The sequence below is a fragment of the Haliaeetus albicilla genome, chromosome 3 (genome assembly GCF_947461875.1).
Source record: "Haliaeetus albicilla chromosome 3, bHalAlb1.1, whole genome shotgun sequence".
In the NCBI taxonomy this organism is placed as follows: Eukaryota; Metazoa; Chordata; class Aves; order Accipitriformes; family Accipitridae; genus Haliaeetus; species Haliaeetus albicilla.
In genome coordinates this window covers 45,779,427-45,797,104 of record NC_091485.1, presented here as the reverse complement: position 1 = coordinate 45,797,104, position 17,678 = coordinate 45,779,427, and the positions used below count along the sequence as shown (strand labels likewise).

Genomic DNA, 17,678 nt, shown 5'->3' with positions numbered 1-17,678 from the left:
TGGATTAACTTCTTCAATATATAGAATAAATTGTTCCTGTAAACTGCAGCTTATCTCCCAGTGTTGAATTTGGCTTGCTTAACTGTTCCCATTTATGCAGAGCATTTAAAAACTGTAGATCTTATCACTGACCAGTTACGAGAGCAGTGTTTTACTACCCATCCTCTCCCTCCCCGCCCCCAGCACACTCTATCCTGTATTTTGTAACTCAGAGAGCGAGACCTAGAGTTCAGTCCTGTTCCCATTTGGATAGGTTTGAAATTTCAATTGCCTTTAAGGAAGGCAGGCGAGTTGCTTAAGAAGTGGTGATAAAAAGGCTTCTGTGGAAAAGACATTGTCCATCTGTTTTGCAGGCTTTGCCTTAAGCAACCTTTTCTGGGGAGTCTTAGAGGGCAAAGCAGCTATTCTTGCCACTGGGCTGCAGAGGGGACGGTGGCAGCAGAGCGTGTCCGTGAGAGGTGTTTGCACCAGACAGCAGAAATCGCTGTAATTTCGCATCCTTTTTGTTGCTGGTGCAGCTCTGCCAGCACTCCCTGAAGAGGTCTGGTGTGGTAGTAGCCTACAGAGCAGCCAGGGCAGCATCACTGGGTTGTAACCCCATAGGCAGGAGAGGGGCACCGGGAAAGGGGGCTCCAGGTGCTCCCGGGGACATGCCTGGCTTGGAAAGCCGTCTGCCCTCCAGGGGTTTCAGGAGGAGGCAGGGACAGCAGAGGGAGAGACAGGCGAGACCCCCGTGTATGGGAGGGTACATCAGCCAGCCTTTGGAAGGAAATGCTGCGTTTTCTTGGTGAGCTAAATCTGTTAAATGGTTGTAGCAACAAATAGGTTATTTCCTGTCAAGTTGTAGTGCTTTTAGCAATAATGGCTAGAGAAATACCTCTTTTTACAGAGTTCTTTCTGAGGAGCAGGGGAAAAATGATGCATTGTCTGACACGAGGAAAAATAAAAGACTTTGAGAAACACGCCTGCATTACACGCTGCTTTCTCTTCAGTTTTTCTGTTAAATGCATTTTCTACTCCAGGATGCTGAGAACCACTCTGTGACTATCTCCCATCTGATACGACTAATTTGCAGAGACTTTTTGTTGTCTTTAAACCATTATGGTCCAGATAGACAGTCAGTATCTGCGTTACTGAGGACTCTATCAACTCATCTTGGGATCTAACACACCAGCCAGATTTCCAAAGGTCCTTTGAATAGTTGAGTTGCAAAATCTATCGGCTTGGCCAGGGGGAGGTGGAGAGCTTTGAAGTGGCCTTTCATGCAATTTTCTTTTTACCTTGAGAAGTTCAGGTATATGTGTTTTTTAGAAGAAAAGTTCCTATGTTTGTATAGTAAAGATTTTGATGATAATTAATTTCTAGTAGCTGTCAGTATCCAAAAAAATTGCTTGCATATAGCAAGGACAGCAGAGACGGAATAACTGGCCTTTCTTTGTCTGTGTATGAAGTAGTCTGCAAATGTCACAAAGTTAGTGTGGAAAAGGTTAATTTTATGTTTGGCCATGATGAGCAATGGCTGAAATCCCTAGCTTCTAATTAGTATTAGTGCATCGTAGTATTGTATCTCTGCTTCAGATATCAGACACCAGTTCTCTTTTTAGATGTGTGTTGTAGTTTAACCCCAGCCGGGAACTAAGCACCACACAGCTGCTCACTCACTCCCCGCCCTCAGTGGGACAGGGGAGAGAATCGGGGAGGAAAAAAAAGTGAAACTCGTGGGTTGAGATAAAGGTAATTTAATAGAACAGAAAAGGAAGGGAAAACAATAAGATGATAATAATAATAATAATACAACAAAACAAGTGATGCACAGTGCAGTTGCTCACCACCTGCTGACCGATGCGCAGCCAATCCCCGAGCTGCAGTGTCCACCCCCCCACTCCCCCCAGTTCCTATACTAGATGTGATGTCCCACGGTATGGAATACCCCTTTGGCCAGTTTGGGTCAGCTGCCCTGGCTGTGTCCTGTGCCAACTTCTTGTGCCCCTCCAGCCTTCTTGCTGGCAGGGCATCAGAAGCTGAAAAATCCTTGACTGAAAACATCAGTGTGTTATCAACATTCTTCTCATACTGAATCTAAAACATAACACTATAGCAGCTACTAAGAAGAAAATTAACTTTATTCCAGCCGAAACCAGGACAATGTGTAAATAGTAATGCTCCCTTATGTTTTCAGTTGTATCATTGTAGTATTGTACTGATTTAATACAAACTTTGGAAATACTTTGCTTTGCTTTTACTTTACTGTGAAAAGTTACAGCTTTTACCATGGAGTGCTGGGGACCTCGGGCTGTTTATATGGCTCATTCTCTCTATAAAATTTTTGCTTTTGTGTTTGGCAAGTGGGTTAATTTTTAATCTTCGTAATTAACAACCAGACATAACAGCAACAAGCGAGATCATTTATTTATCTGTACTGTCAGTATTTTGAGTTGTTAGATGGTAATCAAATACTGTTGTAAATGTAGAGTATTTTATGGATTAATAGTAATTTTCTGCATAATATTTTAGATTTTTGCTCAAGACAGAAGAGAGTGTTTGTAGTTACTTTAGGTATCTGGAGACACAGCCACATGCATGGCTTTCCTTGCTGGTTCCTTGTTAGGAAGTTGCCTTTGCCATTAATGATGAATTGAAGAAACCTAAAATCTTTTTATTTTACCTGTAGAATGTAATTTAGGATTTTTCCTTCTTTCAGAAGTACTTCTGTTAATACTAGTGCACTGATTACAATGATTCATTATATGATGAATCATATTTTTGGTGTACAAAAACCTGTAACAACATGTTTGCCTATCAGTATTGATAGGGTGCTCAGTATGACAGCATCAGTGTGATGCGTTTATAATCAGGTGGTCAAAGTAAGTCTTTGGAGGTCTCTATGAGCATTTACAAGTGTGGGAGGGAGAGAGCAATTTCAATATACTGTCATTTTGTAGCATATTAATGCATACATATTTATATGGTACTTTCTTAACAAAGATCAAGGTGTTTTGTGAACCACTGTCATAAGTTGGTTTTGGGGTAGAGGTCAGTAGCCAGGTAACATAGCATATTAGCATTTTTGTGCTTGACTTCCCCTGTTCTTGATCAATCCTGTTAAAACTTTTTATTTTATTTTTTTTTTACTGTGTCCCTCTGGTGACGATAGCAGTAGGAAATAGGTAAGCACATATCTCTGCCAAAACAAAGAAAAATGTAAGCCTTTTAATAAATCTTAATATTTAGGGCATATGGGCCTCAGGTGGTTGTTGCTTATAAAGTAGGACAAAGAAAGGCAAGCTCAACGCTGCTGGAGCAGCAGAGGGACGTGGCTCTGGAGAATAAGGCTGGATCTGTGACCGTCAGCTTCTGTAGCCAACCTCCACTTGAAGTAATCGGAAATACCCTTCCCCTTCCCTTGTCCATGGGCTCATCTACTGGTGCTGGAGCTTCTACCCCGCTGCAGTCAGGTCCTGTTGGCTGCAGGATGCTGCTGTCCCCGCTCCCCCATCTCACCTTCTCGGCGGGAGTGGAGCTCTGGTGAAGAAACGCTGCCTGGTCCACGCTCACGCTGTGTTGGGGCAGCTCCGGAGCATAGGAGGGCACTTCGTGTAGTGAACCCGTGCCTCATTGCTTTGAGCATCGCGTGCTGGAGTTAGAGGTTGCTGGTCAGGGAATTAACTGAAAGCTTTGTAGTTGTGGGCAGGAAGAATAAATTTGTATGGTTTTTATTTTTTCTTTGCTTAAAATGGACTGAGTTGTCCTTTTGAATAAGGTCAATTTTATCAAAAACACCTGCTATCACTACCAGTTTCTCTGCTCTAAGAATATTCTCCAGAACCCTTAAAATATGTTTGGGTAAAGTACTGACCTAAGATGTGGTCTTTCCAAGAGGAGGAACTGCAGGCTTTTTGATCTAAGCCAGGCAAATAATACAGAATAGACTACAGACTTCAAAAGTAGAATAAAGTCTGTATTTCTAAAGACTTTTTTGAGACAAGTTTGAAAAATTAGTTCCAACCATAGATGATGGTGTGGCTGATAGGGAGAAGAAAAACCAGAGGTGTGGTATAGGTGTGTCCAGATGGGAGTAGCACTTAATAGGGAGAGTGAAGGTGACAGTGGCCAGAAGAGGACCTGTGCACCTTTCCCAAAGGGAGGTCAGGAGGACATCCCCTCACCAGAAAGTTGTTAGTAGGGCAGAATTGCACGAAGAGCTTAAACTGTGGATTCAGTCCCATAAGGAAACACAGGTCCTAAGGGGGAGTCAGCAGCTGGCTGAGGAAACAGGACAGTAGGAGATTGGGTGTTGTGTTGATTTGGGAAACTTGCGTAGCCTTGGACTCGTCTTGGACCTGCTTTTGCTCATCTTTTGGAGCTTAAACCCAGCGTTTCCTTGCAGAGAGCTCAGACTGAGGAAGATGTGGTAGTTTCTTAACACCATTAAATGATTATCAAAAAAGCAGTAAATTCATCAGCAAAACCAAGGAAGGATTCAGCAAGAGTGAGGGTAGTAACTAAGTTTAATTTGAGCTTGGCTATTAAAGAAAAGGACAATTTTTAAATACCAGGCTGGCTAGGTTAGGGTAGTGCAGGGCTCAAGGGAAACCATTCTCCCTGCTGAGGAAGCAGGGAGACGTGAAGCTGTGAGACATGGAGTGGTGGTAAAAGATCTGTCCCCAAAGTCCTCTAACTTCTGCTGCTTATGTCTCAGCTGGTTCATTGTAATTCAGGTATTGGCGTGTGTTTAGATTTACAAAGACTTGAAATAAAGGATCCAAAACTGCTTGGTCTCACGTGCAGACTGGGCTGACACAAATATATCCGTCCAGAAGTTGGGGAGAAGGCATTTGGAGACTGGGGTGTGGGATTAGAGGAAAGAAGAAATCTTCATAGCTGATGTAGGAGATGATCTTAAAACTGACTGAGATTTAATTACACCTAATAACAGTATAAGCAGCATCAGGGATTATAACTTCAGTCTGCAGAAAATCACCTTGGCAATGGTGGAATAAGTGGTTTGTGAACAATCAATGTGTAACAAACAAGTTATTCTCCTCTCTGAGTGCAAATACTGTTGAACAGCTGTGTGCAGGTTCAACTTTCCAGCAGAGAAAGCTGGGAAAGACTGGGGCAGTCTTATGGCATCAACTCACATGTGATGCTGACTAAATGCAGATGGCTTAAGTGGTTCCTGTCTTCAGTTTTATGCTTTGCCTCTTTCTCAAAGACTGCTGTTGCTGCAGTGGTGCTGGCTGAGTGATATATGAAATATGTGTGTTTACATTTGTAAGCCAAACTGTAAAAATGTGTTTGGGAGCAGAGTCACATAAGCCAGCACTTGTAGCTGCTAAAATTCTTGTGGATGGGAAGTACGAGCGGAGCATTCCTTGTTTGCTGGATGCAGCTGAGAAGCGGTAAGTGGTAAAAATGACTGTGATTCAAAATGGGCAGACAAAAAGTCCAAAGTTTTATTTATTAGGGCTTTCCATGTTGAAAACCTGTTAAATTGGATCAGGTAGAAAAAAGCATATCAGTAATTGCAAGAGTGTGGTTTAGCATGGCTAGAAATGGCAGGGATTCTCATGACTGTTCCTGTCCTTTGCCTACCTGTGAAAACTTTCATCTTAGGCACAAAATGCCGACAGCTGGGGGCATTATTGACAAAATTATTTGGAGCAAACGTTAGTTTTTCAGAGCAGCAGTCTGAGTCGCTGGGGGGGACACAACATTGATACAGAAGAGCTAGAAGAAGTTAAAACTACAGACTATTTGCAGGAACTTTGGGATTAGCTCTGGGTCTAGACTCTGACATCTTGACACCAACTTGGCAAATGCTTACAACAACTGCTGTAGTGTGATTTTGCTATTCTGTGCCGGGGCCTGGGCAGGAGCATGTTAGTCCTGTTGCCACACACATAGAAGAGCCTTGTTGGAAGGCTGACAGCAAACACTAAGGATCAGCTTCTCCAGCATTATCAGGAACCTGTGGTCATTTTTTTCCTCATATGTTGCAGAAGTGCAAATATTAGTGATTCATCCACAGCAGGATAAAGGAGTAGGGACAGTCAGTGTAGTCTTGCAGGAGTGGACTACAGAGCAGCTGAATCCTTCTCAGAGAGTAGATTTTCATACTAAGATATTAGGTAATTGGAAAATCATCTGGCAGTGTTGGTCTCCAGAAAATGTAGCATCTCCGTGTCATCCCTAGGGAAAGGTCTTCTGAGTCCAGAGGAATTTGGCATTCTGAGTCAAATACTCCTCTTCAGGTGAGAGGACCTGCTGAGTGACGGATTCAGGTATTAGCTGATTACAGCAGACATCCAAGACCTTCCCAGTACTTGATGATGGCCATATGGCTGCTGTGCTCTTTGCAAAAGCCTTGGCTGAAGGAAAGGATCATTTCTATGGATATAATCAGAACACAGCAGGAACCATCATCAGCGTTTCAGTTCCAGGCACTGATGTGTTACAGAAGACAGTCATGAGAGCTAAGCTGTTGTGCGGCATGGGAGAGTGTTCATCGGCATCTGTGTGGGTTCTTGGATCAGCCAGAAAGCAGCTGTGAACTATTTCATGGACAAGTTCAAGGTTTGCTTACTAAAATATCAAGAAGCTTTGACTGTAGCACAGTTTCCAGTTAATGAGCCTTCCAGCTGATGGGTAATATGGGATTCTAGAAAAGCTGGCTGACATGCAGCCAGCATGTCCTATTCCTCTTGGTGGCTTACTGATCAACAGTTGATGGAAAACATTAGGTAGCTGAACACTTCTCATATTGGGCTTTAAATGAAGACTTGATCTGATCGGTTAAATAGAGCTCCTGGCAAGACACAGAGGAAACTCTAGAAACCCCACAATGCAGAATAGAGGGGAGAAAAGTGTCTTTTTGTAAGAACAAATTTAACTTGATCTCTAGGAAATGAGAAGATGGTTTTGGATGATCAGTTGTATGTTTGAAAGCAAACGTTTACAAGAAGCTGTCTGCTTTGATTCCACTGTCCCACAAGGGTGGAAAGCAAAAGTCTGCTAAACCTAGTGGGTTTAGTAGTTTTATTTTGGTACATTCACTCTTCAGTAATCGTACATTGTCAGGAATAGAGTTACTTTGGGGGAAAAAAAAAAGATAGTATATACATTTTTACAGACAAAGAAAATCCTGCATTGTCTAAAAAAACATGACTCCTTGAGTGATGGGTCACTGAAGCCTGGTTTCTGGTGGCATCCATTGTTCTCCATATCCTCTCCTCCCTCTCCTGGAAAGCTGGCCGTCCTCCTCTCCCTTCTTACCCTTCCCCATGCTCTGTCCTCTGACTTAGGGCTGGTTCCCAGCAAGACCGAGCTAAGGCAGTGATGGGTCCCTCTCTTCCTACTGCACTGTCCTGCTGGCTCCAGTGCCGATCACACCTGCAAAAAAAGTCTTCTCTTTTTTTTTTTTTTTTTCTTTTTTTCCCCCTGCACTGTTTTTCTGCCAATTTGCTGATTATTTTAAATAACTGGTTTATAATCTGACCTGCAAAAATTTAGGATCAGTCTTTTGGAGAGAGTACAGGAAGGTTAATAGCATTAACCAGAAGCAACAAAGAAAAAATTGCATCCCTTAGCTCCAGTTCATAGTTGTTCCTCACCCTACAGAGAGCAATGTATGTTATTAATGCTACTAGTAATCTTACCTGATTTTGCATCTCTATGTCTTCATCCGAGGGAAAAAAAACCTTAAGTACACAATTAGCTCTAAGGATATGAATAGCTGAAATTCTGAAGAAAAAGAAAAGGGGAGCAGAGTCAAGCTTATGGAGGGTCACAATAATCCTGACAATTTTGTACGAAGATAGATTCTCTTTTCCTGCTGCTTTTCCTATTTACACTGAGGTGGTTTGCCTAAAGTAGCCACTTGACATGCTCAGGTTGCCAGAAGACAAAAGCTTTGAGAACTCTGCTCAGCACCTTGCTTTTGTTACTGTTCTGGCTTAGGGTTTGGGCTGGAATTAAAAAAAAAAACAAAAACAAAACCACTAGAAAAAAGTTAAATATTTGCTGATGTGTTTCCTGCCTCCCATTCACTGTGTTTCAGAAAATCTTCAGAAGAACTGGACATGGATAAAGTAACAGCAGCCATGGTACTCACCAGTTTATCCACCAGCCCCTTGGTCCGCAGCCCTCCTGTCCGACCCAACGGTAAGCCTTCAGAGCAGTGCCTGGGCAGGGGCTGCAGGGAGGGGTGCCAGGGCTGGGGGGGGGGGCTTGTTTCCAGTTGCGGCTGTGGTGGAGGACACAGGGTGAGTGGCTGTCTTCGGGCAGTGACCTCTGCATGCTGGGGATCATCCTGAGCTTTGCTCTGACCTAGTCCAGGTCTTTGGTGCAGCGTTGGCAGAAATGAGAAGGAGTCTTTTCCGTAACTGTAGAGCAGCTCCAGTTTATGAAACGGGAGATGCCCTGTTTCATAAGTGGAGATGAGCGCTGCAGAAGGTCTACTGCCCTCACTGAAATGCTAATTTTTCAAAGAGCTTATTTGCATTTGCACATACGCAGTAAACATGACAGCAGTTGTTCTTGTCCCCACCCTGTGGAAATCGGATCAGATTTTACTCAACACTACAACGAGGCAAAGCACTTCCAGACCACAGCCCTCGGCCGAGAGGCCGTGCACTAGTGGTCTGCACCGTGACAGGTCTGTTTCTGCCAATGCAGGATTAGACCCTCAATTCCTGTGCCCTTTGTAACTCTCTGATGGTCTACCATCAGGTCCATAATCCCTTAAAAGACTACTCCGTTCGTGGTATAGCAGAAGATAGACAAATAAAAATAAATGTAAAAAGTTAGTGGTAATAATGAAATATAATTATTCTGTGCAAGCTTGACTGGAGTTACAAGAAATTTTTAACAGTGTTATATTTTAAGGAATAATTTAAATTAGGACACCCTTGTTAGGATGTCTCACCATTGTTTGTATGACTCTGGTTTTTCTTACTCACTTGTAACTCTTAAACAGCACTAGATGCCCTCCTGCTGTAAATAACTGGAGGACTTTGAGGAATACTTACAGATGCGAATTAATAGGGAAGTAGTCTTTGCATTTCTTCATGGAAGCAGGGGCGATCCACTGAATGATGTACTTAAAAGGAATTTGAATTAAACATCCCAGCTTTAAAGATATTTGAACAAATAGTCTGGTTTTTCCATTTCTTTCCAGAAAATGTAAGTTTTACCCATTTAGCTGGAATTCTAGCCATGAACCCCCATGGCTCCTGTTTGTGTGCTTTCCAATGTTGAAAACCAGACATATTTATGGAGTACCACTGCTCTGAGGAGCCCTGGGAAACCTCCGGCAGTGACATCCCTAGTGACTGTCTTGTCTCAGGGCTGGAAGTTGCTAGCCCCCAGGGAAGGCCAATGGAAGGGTGAAAGCATACCTGCTATCCAGCTGCTCAGCTCTCAGCCAAAACCACAGATGAAGACGGATTCATGCTGATGTGCCAGGCAGGGATTTGGAGCGGCCGAGGCACGCACATGTCCCACATCGCATCCCTGGTCACGAGGAGCTACTCTGGTGTGGGGCAAGGCAGAATCTGCCACCTTTGACAGTTTGAGCAGCTGATCCTTGTCAGGAGCCGTAGTGCACATTAGCTGGCAGCTGTCAATTGGAAAGATCTTCCAAACAAGTCCTTTTGAATTGCTAATAGGTAAATGGTAGCTGTTAACTGCCTTTGATATTTCTTCATGCAGTCTGAGTGCTCTTTGATGTTTCTTCAGGTAGCTTGTCTGCTTGTTTCCTGAAATCTGGGAAGACTAGCCTGAAAAAGTAATTCACATGTTTTCAGTAGTCACAGACAACATTTTGAAGCTGTTGTCGGGCACCTTCTCCCTGAATATCTTAGCTTTGCCTGAGTGAAGACTTACTAAAGACTTAAATAAAAGTGCAAAGATTTGATAACTTAAAGCTCATTTGGTATTGCAAGTCTAGGCTCTGATCTTAGTAATATGAGCTACAAGTGTACTAATGATTAATTCTTTCTACATGCTTTTCCAAAAAAGGGCAGTAAGTAGCAGTGTAATTACAGGAACATTTGTTTAAGCAAATGGAACTTTGCCTAGAAGTAAAAAAAATAACATCAGCATTAATATTAAAGTCTGATCTGTGCTGGAATTACTGGGGACAATCACCCATGTAAACTGGATCAGAGTTTGGCCCTTGTTTCCTTGCAGCTGAGTAATATATGGTCTGGTTCTCTTTCACGCAACTCCAGCAATGTGAAAAGAGCCCCAAAATAAGAGTAAGTTGCATTTATTTATATTTTAAACTTCTTTACATTGACAGATTTGTTAGTATTAATGAGAACCAGTGTTTGGTTTTTTTCTGTTGTCAGCCTCATTCAGTCTTTTCCATACTACTTTAAAAATGTTCTTGATTTACATCTCTTTCTCAGCAAGGTGAGGAGAAGCTGTAAACCTTGAGAATACAAAGTGCCACCATAAATGTGTCAGAAAGTAGTAGTTGAAAGAGTGCCGTTTCTTTTGTTTTTCTGAAGAAATGGAAATTTTAAGCTATGCTAAGGTCACAAGTTGATACCAGATGTACTTCTTGGCTTTGGCACAAGACTCAAGTACAAATACTTAAAAGAAACAAAAACCACCTCCATTACAGTCACATGAAGGCTGTAACCATGAACGAAAACATGACATTTTCATATGTTAACTTATTAGCTACTGGAAATGTGTATGTTCTTTTCCAAAGAGGAATTTGGGGGTGGAGGGAGGGTTGATTCCATTTATGCTCTGTGGCCCCCATCAGCTGCCTACACAAGGGGGTACTTTCATGCATGTGCTTACGTGATGGAGCACTGCATTCTGTTTTGTGAGCAGCTGATGTTAATGATTAAGGGTTTCATCCAAAACCAACTGAATCAGGAGAAAGAAAATAAAAATTCATTGGTTTTGGGTTAAGCTTTTGGTCGCAGGTGGTAGACATTATTTTCTTGCTGATGTCATTAGTTAAATTTATCTGTAAGAAATTGAGAAGGAATGAAGGACTGACTTCTGCAGAACTCTTAAAGGCAGGCGCTGGCTTGGAAAGACTCCTGTCTCACACTGTAGAGTTTCACAAACAGATAAGATGTTATTTGCTTGCCAGCTCCAAAGTTGGATATTGCACAGTACTGAGGCACCTACAGTGTCATTGGGAAAAGCTTCCAGTGCCTGACTTGAGGAGTTGCTGCACCTAAACCATCCCTGCACGTGTGCCCGAGCCCTGGGAGAACCTGAAGCTTTCGGCAGAGCTGCCCATGGTTGCACTGCTGGACACGCTCAGGCCATACCTTTGCAGAGCTGATGACCTACATACTCCTCTCCTGCCAGAAGCCCTTTAGGGATTGGGAAGAGTGACATGCCAATGTCTAACGCCTGAGGACCTCAGGAAGTGAAGCATGGCTCAAGCCGTGCCTCAGGCTGCGAAAGCAATGCCGTTACTCCCACCCACCATGTTGTAGAGTAACCCGTTAGTTTGAGTGTCTGCTTACCACCTAATGTCAGGGGAACTGCCGCAGTGAGGAGGGGGTTCCTCCAGCGAGTAGGTGTGGAGGTGTGCCAGTGTCTGTGCGTCCCACTTCTGAAACCAGATGCCCAACAATACACCTGTATGAAGAAAAAGGGATATCCTTCCAAGGATACATACCACCTCATTTAGAGATTCAAAGCAGGCAGAGGCATGTGCACTGGGACATTATGAGAAGACAGAGTGTAATTATGGTTTTCTTTGGTGTTTTAGTACTGGGATGACAATCATGGTTTTGCAGATCTGCTTAGTGTCCTGGGGCTCAGAGTGTATGTCCCCTTCCCAGGGGATCTCCTGTTGGCCCGTGCAGTGGCTTGGAGCTTGCTCTGATGCCCCACCACAGTCGTGTGTTCCTGTTGAAAGTTGAGGATGGATTTGAAAGTTTTCCCTTAATCATGCATGCAATATCTGACTGCTTATTGCGGTTTGTGCTCCAGAACGGGTTATTTTTCCAAACCCATCGTTTCTTTATAGAAAAATAATTTGTTTTTTAAAAAAAACTGAAAAATCAAGTGTGGAAAGTATAATTCGTGTGCAGTGGGATAGATGTGGTTGTCCTCTCTAGACCCAATGCTTTTGTTTTCCGTTATTGAACTTCAAGTTAATTACCAACATGGCATCTAAGCCTTGGATAAAAGAGCTCCTTAGCCCTAACACATGATGCTGTTGTAATCATGGCTCTTGTTGTTCTTGACAGAATCCCTAAATGGATCTTGGAAAGAAGGAGGATTTGTGCCTTCTAGTACCAGCAGCAGTGGATACTGGAGCTGGAACGCTCCCAGTGACCAGTCCAACCCATCCACCCCATCTCCACCTCTGTCAGCGGATAGCTTCAAAGCTTTTCGGACACCTTCTCAGCCAGATGATGGTATTGATGAAGCTGAAACAAGCAACCTTCTCTTTGATGAACCCATTCCTAGGAAGAGAAAGGTTAGCCTCATGTTAAATTCCATATGCATGGGCAGGTGGGATGTTGCTAGACTTATTTTGCCATGAGAAAGGAAGAGGTCACCCAAACAGCTCTGTATGTGTATCCCTCGTTGGCATCCAGTTAACATAGGTACTTAGCCTAGTCACTATGTCTTGTTCAACCTAGTCACCTACTGCACACACGTTCTGCCATCAGCACCACATATTTGCTGGCAGATGGTGAGGTTCTACAGAGCCTCCTGCTCAGAAAACACTAGAGTGATTTCCAGAAGGTGTTGCCTCTGGCCATTCAAGGGATTTCTGTCCTACTTTGGCAAGTTCTTTGTATGCAGGATGCAACAGGCAGCCTTTACATGTCATCACAAAAACTGGATATGGCCTTAATACTTCTTGTTCCCTGAAAGTGCTGTTTGTCTGACAGCATGTCAGATACCTTAATACTGTGAAGCTTTCTCTGCGCAAACATATGGAGTGAAAAAAGGAGAGAGAGATCAAACCTGATGGCTTTTGATACAGTATTAGCAGTGGCCAAATTTATCCTTAGTAGGAGTGCAAAAGCAGACTAAATAAAACACAACGTAAAAAAAAAAAAAAAGTCCAAAACTAACCCCCAAAAAGCACCGTTATGCTAGCAAGCAAGCTCCTCTCGAAGAAAAAAGAAAACAAAGAGATGGCACTAGTCCAAGTTTCCTTCCCTCCCAACGCAACAGGACAGATTTTACATAGCAAGATGAAAAAGGGCTTTTTGTAAGGAGAAAAAACAGAGAATTTATTCTTCTTAGTGACTTTGTTTCTGGCTCAGTCTGAGACAGTTAATTGCTTCATCACCAGCAGGAAGAAGTTTTAATGATTGTTTCAACCTGCTCAGATTTATCCTTTTGCTCCAGAAGTTGCTTATTTGCCGACCCACGCTGTTCTGCCCCTGTTTGTCGAAGAGGGGTGTAAAATGTTTGTGCTTCTTGCTAAAAAGGAAAAAAAAATATTTGGAGGAAACCTTTGCTATAATAATTTAGAAGTTAGAGGTGACTGTTAAACTAAAGACAGAGATGATTTTGAGGGGTGTGGGATAGGAGGAGTAGGAATGCAGAAGTGTGCTGGTTTGCCTGTTACTTCTCAGTTAAAGTTCAGCTTATTAGCATCACTCTTATTGCTCAGCTGTGATGAGACAGATGGGTTTGCAGCTGCCATCTTTATTGTTTTCTAAGTTGTCTTCGAATATTTCTATTTATGTACCCACCACAGATCTATTACACTATCTGTTCCGGTTTGCAGGGATTTTGCCCTGTATGGCAAATGTTTAATTTAGATAAATAATAACACTACCTGCCAAACTTTGTTTTATAAATGAACTGCGTTTCCTGCAGACTTTTTTAGTCTGGCCCCAGCATAGTACTTTATCTGAGTACAGCTTTGCACCTTTAGAAGCTGAAATAAAAATGTTCAGGTTATTTCTTCTTCCAGGCTGCAAAAATCAGAAAGAATAAACTTGGAAATAGAGTGATTGGTAACCTTACTTTTACTCTTTAAAGTTTCTTCCATTTCATGTTTGGAAAATGTCATGTTAGCAACCAATTCCCATTAAGAAAGTTGTTTGCTTAAAGGTTTCCACTAATGTAGTTACTCCTCACCAAACCATTTATGTTCCATTATTTTCTTAAATAAAACATTAAGCCTGATTAGGCAATTTTTGGACTAGTCAGAAATGGAAGCATGGTTTATGTTCTGTATTTCTACTGAGTGAGATTTCATTGGGTTACATTAAAATGCATGGGTTTTTGCAGACTCCTAGCACTGACGATAAAGCCAAAACCACAGCGGAGCTACGAGATTGGTTTTACCATCAAACTGGAGATTGGTATTAAACCATTCTGTGTTCATAAAGATGCATATGGTGTTCATGATGTCATATCGGAATTCCTAAGATGTAAATGATAAGCATGGTCTTCATCTTGTTGCTGTGGTTGGTTGTGGGGTTTTGAGCTGATGATAGTATTTTGTATTATATAATAAAAGTGAGAAATGTATCATATCAGAATTGCTAGATAGATTATATTTAATTTTAGGAAAAACGAGTTCTGTATCTATTTGAATGGTAGTTGTATTATCAGATCAAAAAATTATAGAGGGAATTTATGTGTAATTTATTCCAGAGTAGATGGTTTTGATACAAACAGCATGATCACGTACCTCAAATCTTAAAGCCCTTAGCATCCGTACTTTCAAACAGATGTTAGACTGCCAAGTAACTATGAGAATGTGCTACTACAATCAACTTACATTTTAAAAAGCCCACCAACTGAGATTTTTAAAAATTATATTCTAACCATCCTCTTTCTAGCAAATGCTGAAACTTACCATCTACTGTCATGCAGTTCCAAAGGGTCCAAATTGAAGAAAGGACCAAGTCAACTTTTGTTCAAGAAAAAGTGAAGCATGGACTTAACTCTAAGGATGTGCTTGTTCCCTTTTTTTTTTTTTCTTTTCAAATGAGCTTTATATGAATATATTCTTCTAATCTTACATGTAACTGAAATTATAGGATAATAATACAGTATTTTGAAGCTCTTCCTCATGTTTTCTTTAATAATGTGTTCTGTAACAATAGAGAAAATTATTTTTGAGAAGCACAAATCATTTAGATTTTTTTTTTAATTTAGAATTTACAAAGTAGATTTCATTTGGGGGTAAAATTAGCTTTTAAAAAAACTACAGCTCTACACCTTCTGTGTTGTTTGTTACCCCGTACTGTGCTTTAAATTAAGACATTTTCTCCAGAGTCTTCAAAATATTGAAGATTGGGCTGGTTATAGCCTTGTTGGCTGTGCTCTAAATCAATGATAACTCAGTTTAGGCCAATGAAGTTATATTAAAGAATATAACAAGAATATTAAAATGAGATTATACACATATTCTTTTAGAAATGCTGAACACAGCCAGATGGCTTCTCATTCTCTTGTCCATGTAAGGGTCACAGCAGCTTCTGAACAAAACAAAAGGAGGTTTTGCCAGCTCATGGGTGAACATCGTCATAGCAGAAGCTATGGTTTTCTGGCACAACATTTTTTATGTGTTGCAAAATTCATCAGCAGAAGTCTACATAAGAGCTTGCTTTAGGAAGATCGTAATTTAAGAAGATGCCTTGCATTAAATGAGAAGTCCTGATCAGTTGTTCTTTGAAAGGCTCCAAAGAAGTGTAGGAAGTTTTTATATCGTCTACCTCCTTTAGCGGGGAGACAGAAACTGGAACTTGTAAGTGAAAAAGCCATGCCAAAGAGCGGAGAGGTAAAGTTTTGTCACAAGCTGCTCCTGCAGCTTTTCACTGGGATTCTGTTGAGTTCAGTAGGATGACATTGTTGACAGAGACTATTACATCATTACAAATTTGGAGTTAGAGGCTCTGAACCTTCACAGTGTTTTGTAACTGTATATCTGGTTTGGGTGGTTTGGTTTTCTTTCTATCTTCCATAAAACTAATATTGCTTTACTCATAATTTTCAGAACTCCATGAAGGTGATGTTCAAATGCCTGTGGAAAAACTGTGGGAAGGTACTGAGCACAGCTGCAGGGATTCAGAAACACATACGGACCATTCACCTTGGGTAAGAGAGCAGTCTCTTCGGAAGTCTGAAGGGTTTGGTATAGAAGGGGAGCGGTCACACTTGGCTGGGGAGATGAACTGGGTTGTCCTTGGCTTTTCTATCTCAGATCCCTAGGTTTCTGAGGAAATTGCAGAGTAGTGCGTCAAGGTGAACAAGAACTTATTCCAACAGCGAGGCATTTTCTTTCCCGAACTTTTGTGAACTTCGCTAGAAGGTCAAATACAGCTCTAGGTCACACTGCACTTTCCTCACGGCCGCACAACTCAGTGGCATTTACTTTGTATGTGTTATCTGCACATCACATCCGAGCTGACGCTGTGCGAAAGACAGCAGGTTTCAGGGTCTTGTGTGAATACTTTCCAAGCCTTGTTTCACATCAGATCAGATTCTTGCGCTAGTTCTGAGCCAAATTAATGCAAAAAACCCCAAACAAACCACCTAAGAAACCGAAACTGAGCTGCAATTCCATGAGTTACTTGGACGAGAAGCAAAAGGGAATGAAACTTGTACAACACAAGCTTGTTTCAGAGCTTTAGTTTGCAACTGAAATCTGTGCAATTCACTGAGTGACCTAGCTGTCTCATATATAGTTATAGTGGGGACCCACGGTCTTCACCTGTTAGTTATGTGGAAATATATCTCTGTTGTGTAAGTCTGTGTTACCCAGTGCTTAAAAATTAAAGTGACCATGAGGAAGTAGTCTGGTGTGGAGCCCAGGAGAGTCTTGCAAAGGTCATAGTAATTGCTGTTGGGGTTAGGCTTTGAAGAGTGAACAGCGAAACAGCGAAAACCTCTCAAAATGCAGTTATGAATGTTGCTTTGTCCTTTTTGTGGCATGGGAGAGGGAGAAGTAAACAGCAGAACTTCCCTGGAATTTGGAGTTTGTAACTTTGCCAGAGAGAGGAGTTCTGGTGAGTGACTGGCTGTGGTCTGATGGATGGCACTTCTGGTAGAGCCTTTCAAACCTGCTGAACCCATGCTCTCTCAATGAGTTCTATTGAGTAAGGTGATGAGAGGACCACAGGTAGAGGTATACAGGGAAGCAGGCTGAAGAACTGTCATGGGGCTGGTTTTGGGGTGCATGTCTGGAAAAGGAGAGGCTCAGCATTCAGCCATGATAAGGCCATGCAGGCAGGAGGATGCTTAGGGCTCTCAGATTTCCCATATGGAAGATCCAGGAGAAAATACGCATGTATGAGCTGTGAATTACCTCTATAACATGTGGATTATGAATGTGCTAAAATAGTGGTTTGTTTTGGACTTCAGGATAATGTGTAGCCTACTGGGAATTACTGCTTTGACTGGGCTGCTTCACTCCTAGCACTTGCACTCAAACACGCAGCAGGTAGTGCCAGGGATGCAAGGGCAATGAAACCTTTTACATCTCTTCCTTCAGTAAGTCTACTTCTGGAGAGTAGGACCAGAAAGTCCAGCACTGGCAAGCCAGCCTGTGTATGTCCTTTCTCTACCTGTGTCCGAGTGAGTTGCATGGTGACACTGTTTTCTAGCAGCTTCTTCTGTTATGCCAAGGAAAGTTACGGTGAACTGTGGCCATAACTATATTTGGTTTAATTAAGTAACCTACGATGAGATTACATATTGTTTGCCGTAAC

The 17,678-nt window shown here is 42.0% G+C and overlaps 1 protein-coding gene across 2 annotated transcripts in view; it reads left to right on the top strand.

Annotated features, from left to right (window-relative positions):
• The window catches only part of ZNF704 (zinc finger protein 704), a 95,363-nt gene that overhangs the window by 61,564 nt on the left and 16,121 nt on the right, over positions 1-17,678 (top strand). For both annotated transcript variants that reach the window (XM_069779567.1, XM_069779565.1), the window contains exons 3-5: positions 8,060-8,163; positions 12,234-12,466; positions 15,965-16,065. In XM_069779567.1, coding sequence (XP_069635668.1) covers positions 8,060-8,163; positions 12,234-12,466; positions 15,965-16,065 — 438 coding nt within the window. The remainder of the gene's footprint in view (positions 1-8,059; positions 8,164-12,233; positions 12,467-15,964; positions 16,066-17,678) is intronic.